This window comes from Tachysurus fulvidraco, chromosome 11 (assembly GCF_022655615.1).
Source record: "Tachysurus fulvidraco isolate hzauxx_2018 chromosome 11, HZAU_PFXX_2.0, whole genome shotgun sequence".
NCBI lineage: Eukaryota > Metazoa > Chordata > Actinopteri > Siluriformes > Bagridae > Tachysurus > Tachysurus fulvidraco.
The window spans coordinates 12,608,749-12,630,894 of record NC_062528.1 but is presented as its reverse complement, the minus strand read 5'-3'; the positions used below and the strand labels follow the sequence as shown (position 1 = coordinate 12,630,894).

General features: G+C 35.0%; 1 protein-coding gene and 1 long non-coding RNA gene across 6 annotated transcripts; one reads left to right on the top strand and one right to left on the bottom strand.

Annotated features, from left to right (window-relative positions):
• The first annotated feature begins 441 nt into the window (after nucleotides 1–441).
• On the top strand, nucleotides 442–1,642 carry LOC125145879. Its single transcript, XR_007144338.1, has 3 exons — nucleotides 442–567; nucleotides 867–885; nucleotides 1,154–1,642. It is a non-coding gene; the product is annotated as an uncharacterized LOC125145879 (long non-coding RNA).
• A 1,319-nt stretch (nucleotides 1,643–2,961) lies between these two features.
• On the bottom strand, nucleotides 2,962–21,414 carry LOC113643444 (solute carrier family 12 member 7-like). 5 transcript variants are annotated; one of them, XM_047820741.1, is made up of 26 exons: nucleotides 21,122–21,413; nucleotides 15,893–15,984; nucleotides 15,546–15,677; nucleotides 15,071–15,217; nucleotides 14,865–14,919; nucleotides 14,633–14,763; nucleotides 13,655–13,869; nucleotides 12,881–13,092; nucleotides 12,561–12,752; nucleotides 11,999–12,097; nucleotides 11,801–11,858; nucleotides 11,545–11,719; nucleotides 10,673–10,791; nucleotides 10,259–10,357; nucleotides 9,746–9,865; nucleotides 9,533–9,637; nucleotides 8,986–9,154; nucleotides 8,647–8,842; nucleotides 8,261–8,430; nucleotides 8,054–8,185; nucleotides 7,580–7,687; nucleotides 6,847–6,957; nucleotides 6,279–6,448; nucleotides 6,094–6,108; nucleotides 5,496–5,629; nucleotides 2,962–4,452 (listed from the first exon to the last, which is right to left on the bottom strand). In XM_047820741.1, the coding sequence occupies exons 1-26, from the start codon at nucleotides 21,234–21,236 to the stop codon at nucleotides 4,361–4,363; spliced, it is 3,363 nt and encodes a 1,120-aa protein (XP_047676697.1). In that variant the 5' UTR covers nucleotides 21,237–21,413; the 3' UTR covers nucleotides 2,962–4,360. The 5 variants fall into 5 exon arrangements, with proteins under 5 accessions (XP_047676697.1, XP_027003519.2, XP_047676699.1 ...); XM_027147718.2 differs by having other exon boundaries at nucleotides 15,893–15,981; XM_047820743.1 differs by lacking the exon at nucleotides 21,122–21,413 and adding an exon at nucleotides 17,448–17,758.
• Nucleotides 21,415–22,146: the final 732 nt, after the last annotated feature.

The following is a 22,146-nucleotide window of genomic DNA, read 5'->3' as shown; positions in this document are numbered from 1 at the left end:
CACAATACAGGCAGTTAGATCTAGATATCTAATAATAATTCATTAATACACTATCATGACTCATATGTTCTGCCACTTCAAGTGTTCAGTAAACCCACATGTCAGTGTAATTGATAAAAAGCTTTACTGACTGTTTATCTTACAGATCTTATAGACCATCTTCATCTGTAGAAGTATACGACTAAGCCTAATATGGTAAATTAATTGATTAAAACTGTATCAGTGAAATTAAGAGCAATATTATAAGCAAACCAGTATATACAGTTATATATTGTATATCAATTATGATATATCTTTGATCTCTCAGTTCTTTGCTAGTCCTTTGAGAGCTGTCATTGATTTCTGTGGTTCTGTGTCCTTCACCCTGTGTTCTTACAGTCTATTTGTGGTTTCATGGGTGAAAACTCTAATGCAACAGCACAACACGGATTTGAACTATTCTTTCAGTGAAGCCAGAGACGATGGAAAAGTCCACTAACTCTTCAGCATATGAACTGACATATGATTATTATTATGATTACCTGGATCCTGTGGCTGTGGATGCAAGTAAACTTAAATACAATAGATGTGAGTTTGTCTTCTGTATGAAACAGATGTGTGTGTGCAATGCTTTAAATGGTTCATAACATGTTCTATCTATCTATCTATCTATCTATCTATCTATCTATCTATCTATCTATCTATCTATCTGTCTATCTGTCTATCTATCTATCTATCTATCTATCTATCTATCTATCTATCTATCTATCTATTTGCAAAATAGCAACCTTCCCTCTGATTTATTGTAGATTTGATTGTTATAATATTCTGGATCACTATGGCTGCCTTTATTGGACTATTGTTCTTGATTTTGTCAAATATCTCAGGGACCAAGCATCTCCCAAGGTAAGGGCTAACTAGTTTTTTAATATTTCAGATTGCTATGAATAGTCTAAGAAAATCGGGCAATTTTTAATTGGTATAATTAAGGCATTTCTGCGTACAGTTTTTGAGTCCAATTACTGAGACAAAGATGCACAAAGTAAATATGTCAAGCATATGAGCTACAATTACAAAATGAACCTATTTTTAAATTTGAGCCATAAAAATATGGTACATTATATCCCACTTTATAGAGCTATATTGCTAAAAACAGATCTCTTGTGTTGCACAGGCATCAGAGAAGCAGGAGAAAGCCAAGAAGAGAAAGAAGCTCTTCATCTAAACCTGTGGTGTGATTAATGGACTGTTCTATTTTATGCCGCTTTTATTTTCTCTTCAGACACAAACAAATCTTTCTCTTCATTTTGTCTGTGGGCATTTAGCACATGTGAAGCTTTGTATTAATATTCATCAGTCTGCCCTGCATGTATCTCATGACTTGTTTATGCTAAATAAAGCCGGAACTATATTTCATTTACATACCTGGGAAATACAAATAAAAAGTTAAATAGTTTAAATAAGCATATATGTCTGTTCAAATCATATCCAAGAAAAGAATCATACATAAGCTATACTTCTGAGTGTACTCATTTCTCTGTATCATGTGGCAGAAACATTATTTTATGTACAATAACTTGCGTATGGCCACAGTACATCAATTAACATGTAACATATGATGGGTTATGTTCAAGCTGTGCAAAAGACAACTAAAGCTAGCTAATTATTGTCACTATACATCAAAAGGATTAACTTTTATTATTACTACAAGTTTTAACTACAGTCTATAAATGAGTTTAGGCTTCATATAAATCACAGAGAGAGAGAGAGAGAGAGAGAGAGAGAGAGAGAGAGAGAGAGAGAGAGAGAGAGAGAGAGTGAGAGAGAGAGAGAATCTCAAGGCTAGAGTGACGCTGACCTTGTGCTGTGAAGATAAGCTTTACTAATTACTTTCTTTGTCTTGTTTAACACTGATGGTGTTTTGCTTTGTTGACATGATTTATTCGTTCAGGAGTCCATCACAAGGCTGGATGCACTAACAAATAATTTGAAAGATGAAAGCTGTGTACTAAAATGGTACAGTGATTTTATACACTGTAATTTAGCAGTGGATGTCTGTTTATAACAGAACATGAATTTAAGGACATGTAGATCAACACAGTTATAGACGATACACGTTTAGCTTAAATACACACAATCATCAAACATGTACAAGCTTTTTTCTTTTGGAAAGTTAAAAAGAAATGGACCACTTAAAAAATTGAAAGGTTTAAAGCTTTCTAGACCACCAGTATGGTTCCCTTGGAGTATTCCTGTTTTTGCCTAGAACCTAGTTACTTTTTCAGTGACCACTGACCTCATTTGGCCGGTCTAAAAGTCCAAACAGCATCATTATCATCCTTTTGCCTATTATCATTTTATATAAGGAAATGTGGAAGATGATTTGTGATATGCACAATAGAAAGAAGATAACTTTAACATGTCATTATTGCACTACTGCACAGGAAAAAAAACAATATTTCATAGTCAAGCTGTTCAGATGTTTTAACACGGGTTAGGGTAAATAATCCACTATGAATTAGAAATATTATATATGATTCTTTTTACCACTTTTACAATCAGCATAAAGGAAGATTCTGTAACATACAGACTGCATTTCAATCAGCAGCTCTTCTTTAAAGTCATGTTTTTTGGGGGTTGTCTGTGTATCTGGGTCTGTCCATCCATGTGCATCTGATTCCAGTTAAAATGTTATCTCAAAAATATCCTTCCTTTCTTTTTGTCAAATTCTCATTCCATCTGTTCCCTTTCATATTTCCCTTTCAAAATTTATTTCCTAATTTCCTTTCTTTCCCTCCCTCCGTCTCCTCTTCTTGCTGTTCTCTTATGTCTCCCTTTATCCCTCCATTACCTTCAGCTATGATATAAACACTATATTTTCCTATAGACAAAATCTGGTCATCTGGACTACCTCATGTCCTGCATTACTGAACAAATGCAGAATTAGCATAAGAATGCAGATGATAAAATAAAACAAATGTCTCAATCCAGCGAGTTTATTGGGAGAAAATCATGTTTAACACAAATCCATCTATAGTTTTATGTTATGTATGTAATTAAAATGCAATAAATAATAATAATAAAAAACAATAAATCCACACCTGGAGCTTTAAATAGGCAGCTAATGTGATGCGTCTACAATACTAAATACTAAAAAATGAAGACAGGAATCACTTAAAAGGCCATCTTTTAAGTTATTTGATGTTCCATCTATGTACAGATTTCTCTATGTACAGTTTTCTTTATGTACATATTTATCTATGTTACAATTTCTATGCTAGAATTAAGCTATTATTTTTTAAAACTAGTGATAAATATATTGCTCTTCTACATGGTGATTGAATGCGGTGTTTGTTTTAACATCAGCTTCACTGCTGATTTTTTACTAGCACACATCATGCACCACCATCTACATTACTTAGTCTTCATCATGCTGAATATAACAACAACCTAATTTGTGGTTTAAATGAATTGCAGAATGAAGGAAATGGCAACCTTAGAGATCCGATAAGAGCAAACATTTCCCTATTAAAATAGCAGCACATTATATGGAACAATGGAAAAACACTTAAATATTAAACACTTTAAATGGACACCACTGATTGTATTGCCCTTACAGCACACAGTATAACACAATAAAGAATAGCATATAAAACACAATGCAATATAACAAAGATTAATATATAATATTAAGATTTAGTATCAACCCCCATCCATTTAGAGTATTGATATTATTTACTATTACCAGGAAAGCCTTTTGTTAAATGATATCATGTGAAATCTTAGTGTTATTGAAACGTTTGGTAATTGGTATTTTATGCGTTGTAAATAAACACATCCTTACTGTCAGTGAGAATCAGTAGAAAAGTATAATCTGGAAAAGTCATGAGAGCATTCGATGTGTCACACCGTATGAGATATATTATTATACGTGGTTTTTATATTATATGTGGTTATTATATGTGCCGCGTTTTTATTTTGTTCTAAACACTTTTATACTATAATACAAATAGGGCAGTAGGATTCACAACAGCCCTTCCACACACACTTATGTATAAAATGTATAAAGTGATACCTTCCTAAAACATATTAGACTTAATCTAAATGAACACTTGGACATTAACTTTGGGATATATTGTGCGTGAAGAGCCACTATATAGAATATGAATATTTACATAGTCTTATGAATAATATATAATATGAATCCTCCATATTGGTATCATATAAACATGATTTTAAGATAGATTAATGAAATGCTTGGATAAATGAGGTATTTCACTATATAAATATTTCATTGACTGTCCCAATGTGGTTAGATGGATTTTATTATTATTTCCTTTTTTCTGAACCTTCCCTGAGTACTAGTCATTTCTACTGTGAACTAAGAGTAGATGGTGATAACCTCTCTTCCTCCACCACGTACAAGCAGAACCTGCTCCAAACCCTCCATTAACACCTCCAAAAACTCCATGTCTGGGGTGTTCCTGTTAAGGAGGATATGTTTATGAAAGGCAAAAAGCATCAGTTACAATACAAACAAATATATACTGCAGATTATTAACACTTTTAACTGAATTTTGTTTTCTGAGTAACGGCTATGAATCATTTAGTGATTATAGTAATTACAAGGGTAACAGTTAGGAAATCAAGAAGGAACGCAGGACAGCTACAAGTGTTAAGAATATAATTAGTGGAGCTGTTGACAGGGTTCAGTGAGTTTAAAGGTTTAACAATTGTCAGTAAAGTTATTTTCGTTCTAATCATATAGAAATTAAGGAGTCGAGTAAATTTTGAGTCAGCAATGTCTGCTCATGTAGCAACAAGTTACTCAGTTGCCAGTTTTGACAAAAATTAAAAAAATATATTAACTTGAGGGTAATACTAAACAGAGACGCATGCTAAAATTCTGATTGTATTGTAGCCATAATAAATAAACTCTTGGCATATCTCTTTAGGAGAACAATTCAAATGAAACAAAATATTTGATCAAACCTACAACCCAAAACTGTGAACTTAAATCATGATAAAATGGACTCAATTCCCTACACATTATAATGTCATTAACATAATTTTATAATTTTATATCATTTCTAAATTTACTTGTGCATATAATTAACTGTGCCTGCACAATATTGGCTGGCTGCTGATTCATCAAGCAAAAAAAGTGAGTAGTGAGTATTATTGCAACACTGCAACCTATTTCAGTTTACAGCAAATAAAAAAAAGCTAATTGCTTCTTTAGTTGTCATCTATCCCATTTTTAAAACTTAAAGGCAAGTGCTTGAGTTGTGAACAGTATGTGGGTAATTTTAATAATATGTGTGGGCCTTCCAGAAAATCACCTTAAGCACTTAAACTGACAATGAATATGTAAATATTGACACAGCGTTTTAAATGAAGTCACTCACTCTGAACTCAGCTCAAAAAAAACGAAGCTATTAGAATTTTCTATGTTTTGTTTCTACTATAAAGTAATCAGTATTAAACTGGTTAAAAAGCAATGAATTGAAGGATACAGTTCTCATCACCATCCTTGTTTTTAGGTGGTCCAGGCATATTCAGTAAAACAAGGTGGGCATTCTGGGATTTGTTGACCACAACTTCATTCAGTTTGACTGCAGTGTGCATTCTTCTGACATTGGACTGGTTTCTGTTAAAAACACACACACACACACACACACACAGACAGACAGACAGACCCACACACACACACACACACACACACACACACACACACACACACACACACACACACACACACACACACACACACACAGAGAGACACGGAAACTTTAATCATTGTTCTTTTTTACATCATGCCTACTGAACAGTCATAACCTCTGTGCATACGTTATCGTGCACCCATATGCTGGTTTTGTTTCCAAAACTGCTGTGTTTTCTTTAACAGATAACAGACCTGCTAAACCTTGTCTCCACTAAGCACCCGCCCAGTTCATATTCTGCATTCTGTCACTACTGTTTGAAAAAGAACTTATTGCTTTTGCCTTGATTCCAGCAAACTGTAATCAGCACACAATTGTGGTGACAGACAGAACATAAAGTATAAGAATTTCCAAACAAAAATAAGCGTGAACAAAATTAAATATGACTTACAGGTGCTCCCACTCTCTGGAAAAATTGAAACAAGGAAAAAAACATAAATGTAGTTTTAGATATTTTTATGATAAAAAAAATTATTATATAATTTCACGTGTTGGATCCATTGATGTTTAATTGAAATGCATAAATATAGCCAAAGGCATGTGTGTTGCTGCCTTGTCAGCCTGTGTAGTGCTTACGGTTTCATGCTGAAGATGTCTCGTACACCTGCGCTAGCCTCACGCTGACGCTGTCTCTCAGCAACATATTTCTCTTTCGTCCAGGTCATGTGGACTTGATGAGATTCGGGGCTGTTACCTTCTTGCTGGCCACGATGGCACTTAGAATTCCTCTCATGATACATGTGAGCCTGTAGGATTGACAGCTGAAATGCTTATCGGGAACATACATAAGCTTTACTGTAACATGCAGCAGTGAGGTAGTGCTTCTTCTTTTTCAGTAAGCTTCATTGTGGTTTGGTGAGCAGCCATAATAAACATCACAGTTACAGTGCAGGTTTAGGAATTGCCATGTTCGCAGAGATATACATATAATAGAGCCAAATATATAAATAGCCACGATCTTAGACATAAAACATAAAATGCATATAAAATACTCCAGCAATGTTTTAAGGACCATTATTAATGTCATGCAACAACATTCCCAGATCACCAAGAAAACTAGACACAATGTAAAACATCATTTTGCTAACATTAAGTTGTCAGCTAGGATACAAAGCTAGGAAGTGAAAAAAAAAACTGGGAATACCTCATGCTCCAAATCTCCCATGCCAGGCACTTGTAAAGTGTTAGGAGTCAGACCTGCTGGGGGGTTCTTTCTTTTAATGGAGCTCCTGGATTCATCTGTAATGCTTTGAATCTGGCAACAACCACAGAATACATAAGTCAAAGGGCAACAGATATGATGTTATCTCTACTGTCTACTAATGTCTACTGATAAAAACTGATCATTCCTATAAAGAAACATACAATTATTCTTCTTACTATTCTTACTAATATGAATCCTTTAAAATGTATAAGATAAGATAAGATAAGATAAGATAAGATAAGGCACTTCTGTTGTCACATTAAATGAGACATTGGTCGCACTACCAAGGAAAATGTTTAAATTTTGAATTCCTATTACAAAATGTGACTCACTGGTTCCATCTCTCTAGAAGAAACAGACCTATTAATTGTCTTTTATTTACTGTATTAATTATTATTATTTATTTATTATTACAGGGACAAAAAACTTTAGAAAATTAAAATCATAAGCTGCCTCTCCTTGTGTTTTACAAATGGGGTTATTTTTGAAATCTAATTACTGAAGTGTTCCAACATATCCTGTACATGTATTTCACTGGTATTAATTAATCACTGATATTTCATGTGTGAAATTAGGTTCATCTAAATGTAATAATATACATAGAGCTAAAAGCTTCTGACAGAATTTCGACCAACTGTCAGTGTTGAAAACTGCATAATCAAGCTGTTCTTACCTCTCGTTCCCTCTCGGTTTTGGACAGCTGCATCTGTTTTAGCATTTGAGAACGCTGCTCCATCACCAAGGTTCTTTCATAGGTAAAGGCTGAGATATCACTCTCATGCTAAATAAGGAAAACAGTGCAAAGGGGATGATCACACCTATCATCTTCAGTAAACAGACACCAGGTAGAGAGACAGACAGATAGATAGATAGACAGACAGACAGACCGACAGACAAACAGATAGATAGATAGATAGATAGATAGATAGATAGATAGATAGATAGATAGATAGATAGATAGATAGATAGATAGATAGATAGATAGATAGATAGATAGATAGATAGATAGATAGATAATGTTTTAAGCATCATAAACATTTCTAATTGATAGTGGTGAATTTCATATTTCATTTATATCCATTGCTGGGATTTGAATATCGGTAAAAATTCATACATTCATGGGATAAACAATTTATTAATTTCTTACCATCTCCACCACCTCCACTTCAGCATTAAGGCGAAGCTGATACATGAAAGCCTGCAGGTCCTTCTTCATCTGAATGCTGTTGTCATCCAGATGTGCCACAGTAAAGATGCGCATCTTACATTTTTTCCACACCTAAGAAAGCAGCAGTTTGAGTCTGAAAAGCTGTTGTCATCAATCAAAATGGCCATAAACTTCTCAACCTTGTACCTTGTGCTGGCGAAGCAGGAATGGAAGCAGCATTAGCAGTCCCCCATCATGCACAATCCACCACACATCAATAGTGCCCTCGGCCAGACGCTCTGTGTTGCTTGGAAAAAGGTCAATGTTCTTTGCCACAAGCAGGGCCTGGTGTGCAGCAGTCGTCTCTCTCACTGTCTCTGTGGCACAAAAGAGTTATGATCTGTCTATGAAGTTTAAATTTCAATTGATTTATGAAAATGATTTAAGAGAATGAACATAAATGATTATTAAAAGCAGGCAAACTGGAGAGAAATGAAAAATAAGGCAGACATTCTCAAGTCTTTATCATCCATAATTATTTAGCAATGAATTTCAATATCCAAATCCTTTATATGAATTAAAAATGTACATACCAATAAAGTTTTTCCAGGAGGTTGTATCCTCAGCCTGTCTCCAGTTGCTGGGCCATGCCATCAAGACAGAATTGTGCTTCATGCCTCCCAGACCAGCTGACTGGATCAAGTTGGAGAAACCATCTCTCACGTTAGAGCAAGCCACAACATGACAGAAGCCCTTTGTTTTCTCTGCAGACATGGATGCCTTGACATTCTGAAGAGACAGAGAACTAGTTTTAAAGTGTCTCTGTGTATTAAAGCCAAATGTGTACATGGTCTGTTCATTTAGAAAATGTGGATGAACAATCAACGAGCAACAGGCAAAAGATGTTGAACTGTTCTGTTTTTTGTATTTACTGTTTCTGCACGTTTGGCGTCAGCACTTCGGGTCATATAGGTTCCCTGCAGCACTGAAGAAGCAATGGTCAGGCCTTTCCCAGCCTTCAGCTGAGATGTGAAAGAAAGCAGTCGTGGGTGCTTCACCATCAAATCAGAGTCAAGATTTAGCAACACCAATAGCTGGGGCCTAAAATACAGCATATTTAAGAGGATAAATAATAAACAGGGGTTAAACAATAGATTAAATAATCTAATTGCATTATTGGTTTGATTTTTTTGACAAATTTCTTTGCCATAGCCATTTGTGCAACTCCCATAACATATCTCTGCTCACTTTGATAAATAGTGAAAGTCTGTACTGCTTTTAAATAACTATCAGTGTTATCATTGTGTCTCTGACAAGGTCAAGCCTTCGTTATCTTGCTGTCTGCCTGTTTTAGAATTTTCTTGGTTTTCTAGTTTAACACTGTTCACCACAATTTCCGCATATTGTCTTATCTGTTTTAGCTGCTATAAAACCAGTAAACCTTGACACTTCATGAGAGCCTTTTACTTCTGTACTTACCTCCAGTTCTTGGTGTGGGGTTGAGCTTCTTCTAACTTGATAAGTGCATACCGTGCAGCATTTAGGGACAGACCTCTGATTCCATCACCCCACTCCTTCTCTGCACTATGATATTAGAAACATAATTTCCATGAAGGAAAGAATGACCTTGCATTATCAGTAAAATCATAACTACTTTCAACACCATGCATGCATACAGGTAAAGTGACTCACCCTCTGTATTCAATGTATTTATAAATACATCCTGCAATCAGCATAGCCACCAGGGCATAATACCAGGATGAAACAAACATGAGAGTGAGACAAAGAGTCATGCCCAGGACCGAAAGACTCCTATGGGATAAGATGCAGATTATTTTACATTATTTTATGCTGAGGCAAAACAACTAAAGTCCTAAATACTGTTGATTAAAGGAGTAGAACCTCATAACAAAAATATCAAATTGTATTGAATGGTTTCCACATAACATCGTTTACTCTTATCCAAAAGAAATCAGAATCTGCAAGCGACACAAATATGTGTAAGCAAATGACAAATAGATAGATAGATAGATAGATAGATAGATAGATAGATAGATAGATAGATAGATAGATAGATAGATAGATAGATAGATAGATAGATAGATAAATAAATAAATAACAGCAACTGGTAAAATGATTATGACCTTGATTACTTAATTTATATATATTTTCTATGATTGCACAAATTCATTTTCAGTAACATACCAGTGATAGAATTTGAACCTTGGTCTCCAGTTTGGGGTGCGTAGGAGCGTTTGGACAGCACAAGCCAAGTTTACAAACAGGTAGCACATCAAGAAAAACCTACAGCAAAATAAAGCATGCATTATAAATTGTAATCTGTATCCATTAGAGACAATCTAATTATTAGGTTACTTTCTTCTCTTTAATTAACATCTTATACCTGTCAATACTCTTTCCACATATCCTGTACATCAAATGCAAACATGCTTTTTTGTTCATTTGAAAGACACAATCATTAGATGGTTTATTTTCTTGTGGCTATTAGCAAGTTTACATATTTTTATTGTTTCACAGTATCATTAAATCAAGTACTGAAATTTGTTGGAGGCCTAAGAAGAGGGAAGTGACCAGGTGACAGACGAAGTGCAAACTTACATTGAAAGAATGGGAGCAACAGCATCCACAGAAGCTATAAGAATCCCAATTTCACAGATTCCTACAGTTAGCAGCAATGCCCAGGTTGGCTCACCATTGGATTTACTGTGACCAAATACCTACAAGACCGAGAGAAACACAGTCATTTGTAATGACGATTTCATGAGTCCATCACTGTATGTGAATATTCTGAATCAACTGAGTATCCAATATAGCACAGTGTTATCAGATAACTACAGTAGGGTTGCCAACACAGTGTGAAAAATTCCCCACAACTGCCAATGCACTTACCGTAGAAATATTACACTTTACAGTCATTATACAAAAGTATCTATAAATTCTTTAAAATGTATTCCCATTGTAATAAGAGCAAATTTTAAAGGCCATTTTAAATTCATTTTTACATTTTTTACTTAAAGCCATATCAGTCATGGCAAGTACAGCTTTATAATTGTTAACATTTTATCTATGACAGTATATAATACCGTGAGCATTATTAGCTATGTTTGTGCAACTGATGGATTTTAACTGTAGTGCATGGAAAAGGAGATCTTTAGAAATATTTTGGTTTTGGTTAAATGCATGTTGCATGAACTCACCAGACCCAAAAAGCCTATTTTAACACTTGTGTTTTTCTTGTTCACAGTAATAATAATTAATAATAAATAATAATTCACATTACAACACTGGGTTACAGTGATCCATTTTCATTAAAAAACAAATTAAAATAAGAGAGGGAATGAGGGAACTATTTTTATTGTTATCTCTTATAAATATGAACCCCATATCTTCAAACATCTCTGGTAATTTATTTATAGGCCAGTCTGGGAGGGTTGGCAACCTATGTATACATCAAAAAAATTCAAGGTAACCTGTATGAATGGAATGATTCCATCATGTGCAATGGCATGCAGAAGCCTGGGGGCGCCAGTGAGGCTCTGTAGTCCTGCCCCACAACACGAAAAGAAGGAGCCAATCACAATAACCCATGGTGAAGGCCATGCTAGAGTGCCTACCACCGGGCTTCCTTTCACAGAGAGACCAAACCTGTTTAGACATGAATGTCACAAGAATGCAAAACAGTGTAGTATGTTTTTTTTAACAATTTCCAATCAAAATAATACTTACTTATCTCTCAATAACACTCCCTCCATGCAAGCCCCAAACAAGAGCACACAAGAAATATCTACACAAGGCAGTTAAGGCTAAACCTCACAAAAAGGCATTCGAAGTACTTTTTTCTGCAATTATTTGTGTGTAATGAGCCCCTTAACCCTAAATGATAGTGTCTGGACAGATAGATGATCTGATTATACATAAGGATACAGATGATAGAAGTGGTAATAATGGCCATAATGGTGCCAAAGGGGATAGACCTCTGAGCATCTCTTAGATCTCCAGACCGGTTTGATCCTGCCATTATCCCTAGAAGAACATAATAAGCATGGTGTTCACTGCTTAAATAGTTATCATGACATTTCAGTACAGTTCAGTACAGATCATTCCATCTAACATCTTGCAAATATCCTTCATTTTTAATCTTTAGTTCACTTTTATGACATTTAGACAACATTCTCCAGTAAATCTTTTATACATGAATTTTAAATAAAAATCTAAATAATGAAAGCGATAAATCTGTCCTGTTTTGGTTGAATATATTAAGGAGTATAATATTTATAAAAATAGCAATAAGCATATGAATAAGGCTTCAAGATTGAGCTGTGTTATGCTTTCCAGTTCCTTGTTTAGTTTTAATTTATGATCAGTTTTAAAATGCATACCACGAGCAATATTAATATAACAGCTCAACTACATTATTAACCCAATTATGAAAGTTTTCCACCAATTCCATAAAGCTATAATGATAAATGGGCCTCTGATGTCTCACCTGTGACTGAGGGGAAGTAGATGCCCACCATCATTGTGAAGAATGTGGTGATGTCACTGTAGATATAAGGCAAGTTTTCTTTGATATTTTCTGATATTTTTTGAGATTCTCTGATATTCTCTGCTGGCGATTGCATCTGGTTCTTATTCTCTAACACCGTCCCACTGGGGCCATAATCTCCCCATAAGTTATCTGTAAGGTAAAAATAATTGAAATAATGTAAAATATAATAATTTTACGTAGAAAGTTACAAAATTACATTTGATTTTCATTATTACTAGCAAGCATAGTGAAGTATATAATATTATGTGAACCATCACCTGTGATAATTCCACTTAACAAGCCTGGAATGCCCCGGATCTCTGTTAAATTGTTCTGGGTGAAGTATTCATCACATGTTGCATTGAGGTAAGACGAATTACAGAACAGCCTCCACAGGTCTGTCGTATAGGTTTCATTGTTGATCACTTCTGTCTTCATGCATTTGTCAAATTCAATATTTTTTAGTGTGCGGTTACCCAGCAAACAGATTCTAATGAAAATAATAGTAACAGTCCATTAATAGACAGGTGGATACAGAGGATAGATTGAGTATTAGACAAAAGTAAACAAATGCAAAATGTATTTTAAAGTGTAATGTCAGAAAAATCAATGAGTAAATGTTCATAATTTGTACTTTTTGTATAAATGAAAGTTTAGAGATTTAGTGGTTGCTATAAAGATTTCTGGTTGAGGGAAAATTAGTTTAGCTTTTGTAAATACAGTCTGAACACGATAGTAACTCTAAGGCAAGATAATGGCTTGAAATAAATAGTAATGCAAATTTGTATTTGGCCACATTATACTCCCATGAATTATAAGTATTACTTTATTAAGCCAGTGGCCTGATAAACCAGTTTTATTAACAATATAACCACACTGGATATATTAGGTATTCACTAAATGGCATTTTCAACAGTGCACATACTCTGGAGTATCTTTGAATGTGGAATCTTTTTTTAAATATTCTCTCAACTTGCTTCACTCCTTATATCATGTGGTTTACTTTAAAACGTTTATGAGATCAAGTAAAGTTGAGTGCATGGTGTACTTACTGAAAATCTGGAGGGCTGATGACAGTCCTGATGACTCCAGCATAGATGGCCATAATGGAGAGAATCACACAGGAAAGAAAGACCAGTGCCAGTTTATTCACATACCTGACCCCAACAAACACCACTAGTGCCATGAGGGCCAAGCAGCATGTTCCATACACACGCATGTTATTCAACTGTTCCTCAAACGAGGCTCCGTTTGGCACAATGTACATCTATACATGAGACAGAGAAGATGACAAGATAACACATATACTATGTAGTGTCTGAGGGTATATGAAACTACCATTCTCACCATGAATGTCATTATGAAAGATGTTCGCTATAATACATTATATAACATTTATTAGAGGAATTTTCAGCTGTGATGGGAACAGCAGATTTTAGCTCATGAAATATAAAATAAAACGAACCAACTTGTTTCAAAGACTGTTCTGCTACAGTTAATTAATTAATGAATAGATTTTTGTGTTATGAGAAGATTAAAGCACTTTTGGACATGCTATATATGTATAGATAAATAATCTGATCCTTGATTGCCAGTTACAGGGCAAATTCATACACTGTTCCTATTACAATATATTTTCTGTAGTAACCACTAATTCACAAGGATTTGTATGGTAAGCACTCATTAATAAATAGCATATAAACTGTGATATGATTATTTCTTTACACATTTCGGAAAAAATCAGAAAGAGTTAATGCTGTTTCCTTGGGTTTTACACCATTGAAATGTCTTAAGGGCAGTGGAATTTGCACTTTCCCAGTGTCATAACAAGCTGCTTTTTTGTCCTATTAACTTTAAGAGAGAGGCTTAAAAAACTGATGTGGGAAAAGCTGATTATAGCTGGTATAAATAATGTTGTAAGAGGAACTGATCTGTTTTGCTTCATGTTTCCTAACAAGCTAAAAACAATAAACAAATGTCAACACAAATATATGTGTAATGTTTTGCCAGACACCTAAAGAAATACCCACCAAAAGAATCTCTATGGTGCCCAATATGTACATGGATCCAGCAAAGGTTGTACCGAGGTAGAAGCATAAACCAACAGCACCTCCAAACTCTGGACCCAATGCCCTGGAGATCATGTAATATGAGCCACCAGCTAAAAAAGAAATACGGTATTTAAAAAGCTATCATATTTATTCATAAATACAAAATTAAAGATTAACCAAAGTCAGTAAAAAATTATGTTGCACGTCATACCTGGCACCATTCCATTAGTTGCAATAGCACTCATAGATATTGCTGTCAGTAAAGTCTGTAGGGTGAAGCATAGACTATCAAATTGTTCAAACATAATGACATATTCAAATATTTTCTGAAAAAATTGTAGCTTGTTAAATATGAAAATTAGGTTTCCACAGAGATAAAATAGTATTAGATAGGTGTGTTTCAGTTTTAGTACTCACACAGACACAGCACATGAAGACAATGGCAAAGGAGCCTAAAATTCCAGCTGTGCCTACAATCCAGGTGAGGCGCAAAAACAAAATCACACCCAAAATGTTCTGCACACAGGGCAGGAACACACCAATAAATGTGCCCATTGGAGGACCCTGAGAACACAAATATATAGAGAATCAATCTCCAGAATCCCAGCTGAGGAAGAGCTCTTTTTGTTATTTTGTTCATATGATAGAAATATTAAGTGGATCATGATTTTGTCTCATATTCTTAAGTGTGTCATGTAAGTGTGACAACTTATAAAGAATCGATCTTATTTTGTATTTGGCAACATTCCTTATCCTTTGGTTAGGTTTACAAAAGTTTTTTTTTTGTGATATAAGAGGATAAAAAAATTCAACTAAAGTAAATCATATTTTTCTTGGTGGTCATTAGCATGAAATCAACGACACTCCATAACTCAGTTGATATGAGACTGACCTTGACGGCAACCTTCTTAACTCCATCCTCACTCTCAGCTTTCTCATGATCCACAACCCCCTGTGTCAGGTTAGTATAATTGGCCAGCTTGTTGAGGAAGGACGACACCATTGGGGTACTGTCCATTTCTTCCTGCATGTAATAAAAGTAGGTGGCAAAACAAAACAGAAGCTAAAACAATTAATTCATATTTTTGTCATACTTGGTGCATTATGCAGTAGTTTGTACAATAATTCAAACAAAAAAGGAGTGTTGTCACCTGCAGTTAATAAGGAAACTACATTTTGGTAATTAGTAAGCACTTTTTACGTTTCATATCATTTTTATCTAATTGAACTGAACTGTACCTCAAAGAGTGCCATGTTTTTCCCATCACAGCTCCTGTCATGGTCAGAAACTGTAAGGAAGGGATTGTCTTCTCCAGGGGTGTCATCACCTGCTAGTCACAGATACCGTATGTTAACATCGACATTTTCTTATTCATTTGCATCTGCAACAAATGTAAGATGCTGTTGTTTTTACATAAAAGAATAAAACATATCATGTCACAAAATAGAAAAGTGTATGTACATAATTTCTCTCAGCCTTTTTAGTTTGTATTAGGTTGTGTTAGCATTTATTATGAAGAAGACTGATATGATCACAAATTCTTGCACTTATGAGCAAGATTTTGTCAAGTAATACACAGAGGTTTTACTTCCTGCTAAGGTAACTACATTAATGCCCAGCAACAAATCAGCTGAACATGCCATGATGCAATAATACAATAATACAATTCAAATATACTTGATTAATGAAGTTAAAATGTATTTTCTCTGATTTACAGTGGCATTCATTTTATGGCATGACAGCTATAATTTCTTTGAGGATATAATAATAAAGGTTTATGTAGATCTCAGTGCTAAAAACAATAATAGAGGGATAACCATGTGGTATGTGCATCTGCTCGACTCAGTATACAATTTATACAAGTAAAGAAATCTAAAGCATGGAGAACAAACTAGTATTTTTCTGCTGATGGAAAAAGGTCAGTATGGGAAAGGGTGTATGTGCTGAATATGGGAAATGTGCAGTAAATGACAAATCCCAGTTGGACCTTGCTCACACGGAACTAAACAATACTTACGAATTTCAGTAACTTTTTCGGTTACAATTATACAAAATAATAGTCTTATCAGGTGGTTATAAAAGACATCAGGTCTAAATATAGCATTACTGATATTCTGAAAATGTCAAAGGCCCCTTTCACACTCTCTAGTCCAGCTCTTTCCTGAAAGATAAACATTAGTATTTTAGCAATATTTTAAGCAGTATTTTGTAATAGCAATATGTTAATGCATTGATATGCCCCTGAGCATAGGCCTACTGAGTCAATATATCTTTGTATATCAATATATGTTGCATTTGCATAAGCATTTTATTATTAGACTTCCATAGACTTCTATTAATCTATTTATTGCACTTTGAGCTGCACTTAATGTATGAAAGGTACTTTACAAGCAATGTTAATTTCATTACTATTAAAGAAGTTATAGCTTAAAGACCAGAAGAAATTTTTATTCATTTCATTAAACTAGCCAGCACAGGTTTTAGCATTATAGTGTACTGTATATGTCACTACATGACTAAGGCAGCTATTAATATCCTCATAATCCATCACAACAGAAGTGTAAGCTGTGTAATGCACCTGTGTATGATTGAAGGCAAAGCGACTCGTGAGGATACATACAGTATAAGAAATGCTGAAAATATGGAGAAAGGGAATTTAACAAATTGTAATGTGAATGAAAATGTATAGCAGTATGATATGTATTGAGAGCAAACTTCAGATGTGGGGTCACATACAACCATAAATATCCTCGGTAGAGACGCTGGCAGAACTAATGATAAAAGTAAACTCACCTAATTGTTCTGATCTTAACCCTTCCCCATAATCCATATCAGGAAGTGTCCTGTGATCAGATGTGTCTTGTGATATTTCTGGACTCCTTGAGAAGCAACCAACCACTGTGAAACTCTAATCATCAGTACAATCTTCTCATGGCCAAGTTTCTCCCATTTCCCATGTCACTGCTCTGTACTATACTGCACTGTAACTCAGAGTTCAACTATCACAGCAAATCCCTCCAAACTGACCTCTGCGCTTAGACAAACTCAAAGAAACACTCTTCCAATCAACAGTGAGAGCTTGCAAGGCTGACAGAGACCGTGTGCTCTAACTGTGTGCCTTAGTAGGCAGAGTGTTAGCCTTCATCTCATTATCTGTCCTGTACAGCTGCCTATTCTCCTTTACTCCATTTTAGTCTTTCATGTGGAGTTCTGCAATTGTCCCTTAGACTGATAATAGATTAACTTTCATGTTCTCTTTACTTCCTGTAGTTTACTGTATTTCTCTTTATGTGTTTCCACCAAATACGTAAATAAGGAAGGAAGCAGGCAATCATTGACTTAGTCAAAAGCATATTAAATACTTTGCAGTAAGCACTTTCGTTAGATGTCAAAAATGTAGCATGACTAGAGGAACTGATGGAGATATCTATTTTGACTGAATGAAACATAATGCAATCTAGATAAGTGTCTCAAGTATAAGAATCTGCTACTATCAAGGGAACAAACTCAACCAAACAGGAACAGTTGATTAACAAATATTAACATATCTTCAACTGCCTGTGACCATGATAGTTTTAGATTTCTGTTCTTTGCTGTCAGGAGAGGTCTAGTATATGGTCTTCTGCAGTTGTAGCCCAACCACCACAAGATCTGAAGTGTTGTGTATTCCAAGCTTTTTTTCCTGCTTCACCACACTTGTAAAGAGTAGTTATTTGAGTTGCTAGAGACTTCCTGTCAACTCAAACTAGTCTGGTCTGTTACCACTGATCTCTCTTCAACAAGGTGTTTCAGCCTGCAAACACTGCACACATGATGTTTTTTGTTTTTCACAAGTTTCTGTGTAAACTCTAGTGACTGTTATATGAAATTCCAAAGAGTTTGGCAGTTTCTGAAGTTTTGGATTACGTGTACGGTCGGACAAGCCCATCTGGTATAATCATGCCATAGTTAAAGTCACAGACACCAAAATTTTTCCCATTCTGACGTTTGATGTGAAGAAATTTAATGAGCAGGCATTCACATGTTCCTAGTGAAAATTGGGAGGTGAGATACAAAGTGCTTTTGTACAATTGTGAAATCATATGACGTAATCAGTATGAGTAATAATGGGCGAATCAACTCCAGAAGTCATCCTGCATGACTTGTTATTATGCGTCCTTTCTTCATTCATGTCTCTAGGCTTATGTGAAAAATGTATGTAAATGCGAAATTGCACCCAGGAGGGCACTTTTATAGTTTTCCTTTACTTCCTCATTCTCAGAATGATCTCACTGATTTTAATTTTCAGATTGTTCATTTTCATGGCCAGTATCACTAAAATAAAAATATTTATAATTACATTTGCTCATTCAACACTTTTGACACAGAGTGACTTACAACTGAAGATTAGCACAAAGTCGTGGAACCCACAACCTTCTAATTAATACTTCATAGCCTTAAACACTAAGCCACCACTTTCTTTTGATTGTCCTTTGTGTAACCAGTGATGGCTGTTTATAGTCTCAAAATAGTGGAGCTGCCCTAATAGCAGAAAAATATTCAATTATATATTTTGATATAATATTAGTGAAATATATAGTGCCTTCCCATTAGGCTAAAGGGGTTACGTCAACTGCGACTTATCTGAGGAGCTGCAGGTTCTTTCAGTGTAGTTATCATGTACTCATTGTTCTCTAGCATGTCCAACATATTTATGGAATTGTGTTCCTTGATGTTTATAGTTTTCACACTCATGTAACTCACACGAGAGTCTTTATGTATCTTAGCTGATATTTCTCATGCTTGAGACAAAGATGAAAGAATCCCACTGAAAATCTCACCATTGACATAAAGGTCTGCCCAGTTACTGTAGGTGTGTTGCCTACAGCCATTGTTTTCTGGGAAGTAGGTATTGTTTGTTCAAGGCCACTTGACTGTTCATTGATTGGTCATTGGACCAAGTACAATGGTACAAAAGATAAAGAAATTCAAATTCTTTGCTAGAGTAAAACTACTCCAACTCTATTCTAATGGATGTGTTCTGTTGACATTTCTAAAGAAATGGGCAAACTTTTTTCATTCGTTTTTGTACATCATTTGAAGCCCTTATCAACCCATAATACAATTTTTTTCCACCTTTTTCCATTTCTTACCAGTCAGAATATGTCAGTTTTGTTTAATTTAACAGACTTCTGGGCATATCTGACATTAATACTCTTTAAATTTCAAATTTGTACTTGCTTGTCTAAAATTAAAATGTTATATCAGATTGCATGTTTTAATGGTTGTTTATAGACTATTCCATGAACACTGACTACAATACAAATTATTTAAAAAGGTTACAATGCAATTGCAACATGTCGATTCTATCAACATGCAAATATGATAGCAAATAAACACACTAGCTTTTAACATAAACTATTTAGTTATCCATTGTAAAGTTTATTTTTAAGTTTCTAAATTACCTGCTTCTTAAAACTGTACACCAGAAACTACTGATTACATTCAAAGGTTTTCTGAAAATACCTGAAAGGACCTAGACAAGTTTGTCATCAAGTCAACACTGATTACATACTGTTAAGATAAATACTGAACCACCATCGCTTTGCTTATCACCAGCACTAATACAATCATAGTAACAGGTCCAATATTATAATAAATCATATAACTGACTGAAAAACAACTAGTACAAAATACATGTGTAACAATCATGACCCAATCATGTGTGTGTGTTTGCAATTTCTGTAATCGTAAAATCTTAGTGCTTACTGTTTGCTTCAGCAGATTACAGGGTGTGGAAAAACTAGCAATATAAACAAAATAAATTTAACCCCTTAAACACAGCATCTGCATGTCAGAACTTTAACATTTCTCACACTTATAAGTAAACACGTTTTCTATTAGATTCACTATACAGTAATTACTGAATAATTTTCAAAATCAACAATAAATAAAGTGCCATCGCTTCAAGGATTTTTGGAAATGCCCTAATGTTTAAAATAATTGCTTTTAGTTCAAATGCTTTGCTGTTTAAAATGTATACAACAGAACAAAGGTCATTTGTAATTCCACAACTCATTAAACATATATAACTACATAATTACAAGCAAGAGAGAAGAATTACAACAATCTGCATCCAGCTTCTACATAACCTCCCTTTCAAAGCAGAAGTTAGTCTCAGATAGGTAGGTTTATTTTTATTTTTGTATGTGGTCATTTTTGGTGAGCAGTTTCCAACAGACCGGAAAAGGGAGAAAAAAATAGATAGAAAGAGAAATTGAGTGATAAGTGAAAAAACAGGAAAATTAAAAGGGGAAGTTCAGGAAACCATGGCTTGTTTACAGTGCACAAGGTCACAAACACTGCACATGTTTTGTGAGGCTTTACCAGTCTAACATAAAGAGGAATAAAACAGAAATCCACAGAATGTATACCAGTATGTGCCTGAGCCACATTTACAAAGACTGGATTTTCTAAATCATTCTTACCTGAAGAAGGTCCAAACAAAAGTTCTCGCCTCTCCTCCTCTGGGTTATTACCGCCATAGTTCGAACCTGAAGCATTACAATCCTCCACTGGAACCACTGTGAAGTTAGTGGGCATTTTTTCTTCATAACACGTGCTCTTTATGTCTGTGAGATCAACTCTGTCCTTGTTTCTAACTCTCCTGCTCTCTCTTCCATACACACGAACACACACCCATTCTTCTTTGTAGGTTTCGTCACAAAAGTTTTTAGTTCTTGCCCTCACTCCCTTACTGCTCAGGACCCATGTGATCTCATTCACCGAATTAGGTGTACAGCCCAACTCTTCCCTCCCCCTTCCATCTTGGCAATTGACTTCTAAGCAATGCCAATTCAGTTACCATGATGTCCCCTAGTGGTGGAATATGTGTGTATGGTTGGATGATTGAATATAAAAATATGTATGTCCAGGCAAAAGTAAAAATCACAAATTTAGCAGAATCTTTTCTTTATATCACCATATTCCTTGACCCTAGTGTTCAATTTTAACATTTCATTCATGGTCATGACTTCTAATTTGCATTGTGTGGCAACACTAAACCCGGGCAAATCCAGCTGTCCGTTATATTTTAAACCTGACATTCCCAGCACAGTAAGACTGGGTGGTGTTTCCTGCTTCTGATAATGCCATTCCTTTTGTCCCTGAGAGGATTTATAGTAAGGTGGTGGCTTGTGGTGTCTGTGAGGACATGCAATTTAAGAGGCCAGAACAAAAGAGCATTCTTAAAAACTACCCCCACCCAAAGACACTCTCTCTCTCTCTCTCTCTCTCTCTCTCTCTCTCTCTCTCTCTCTCTCTCTCTCTCTCTCTCTCTCTCTCTCTCTCTCTCTCTCTCTCTCTCTCTCTCTCACACACACACACACACACACACACACACACACACACACACACACACACACACACACACACACACACCACCCCCACACACCAGTTCAGAACAGCAACTCAGCTTTCATTCAGTAAAATTGGAGCTGACAGGTAAATAATT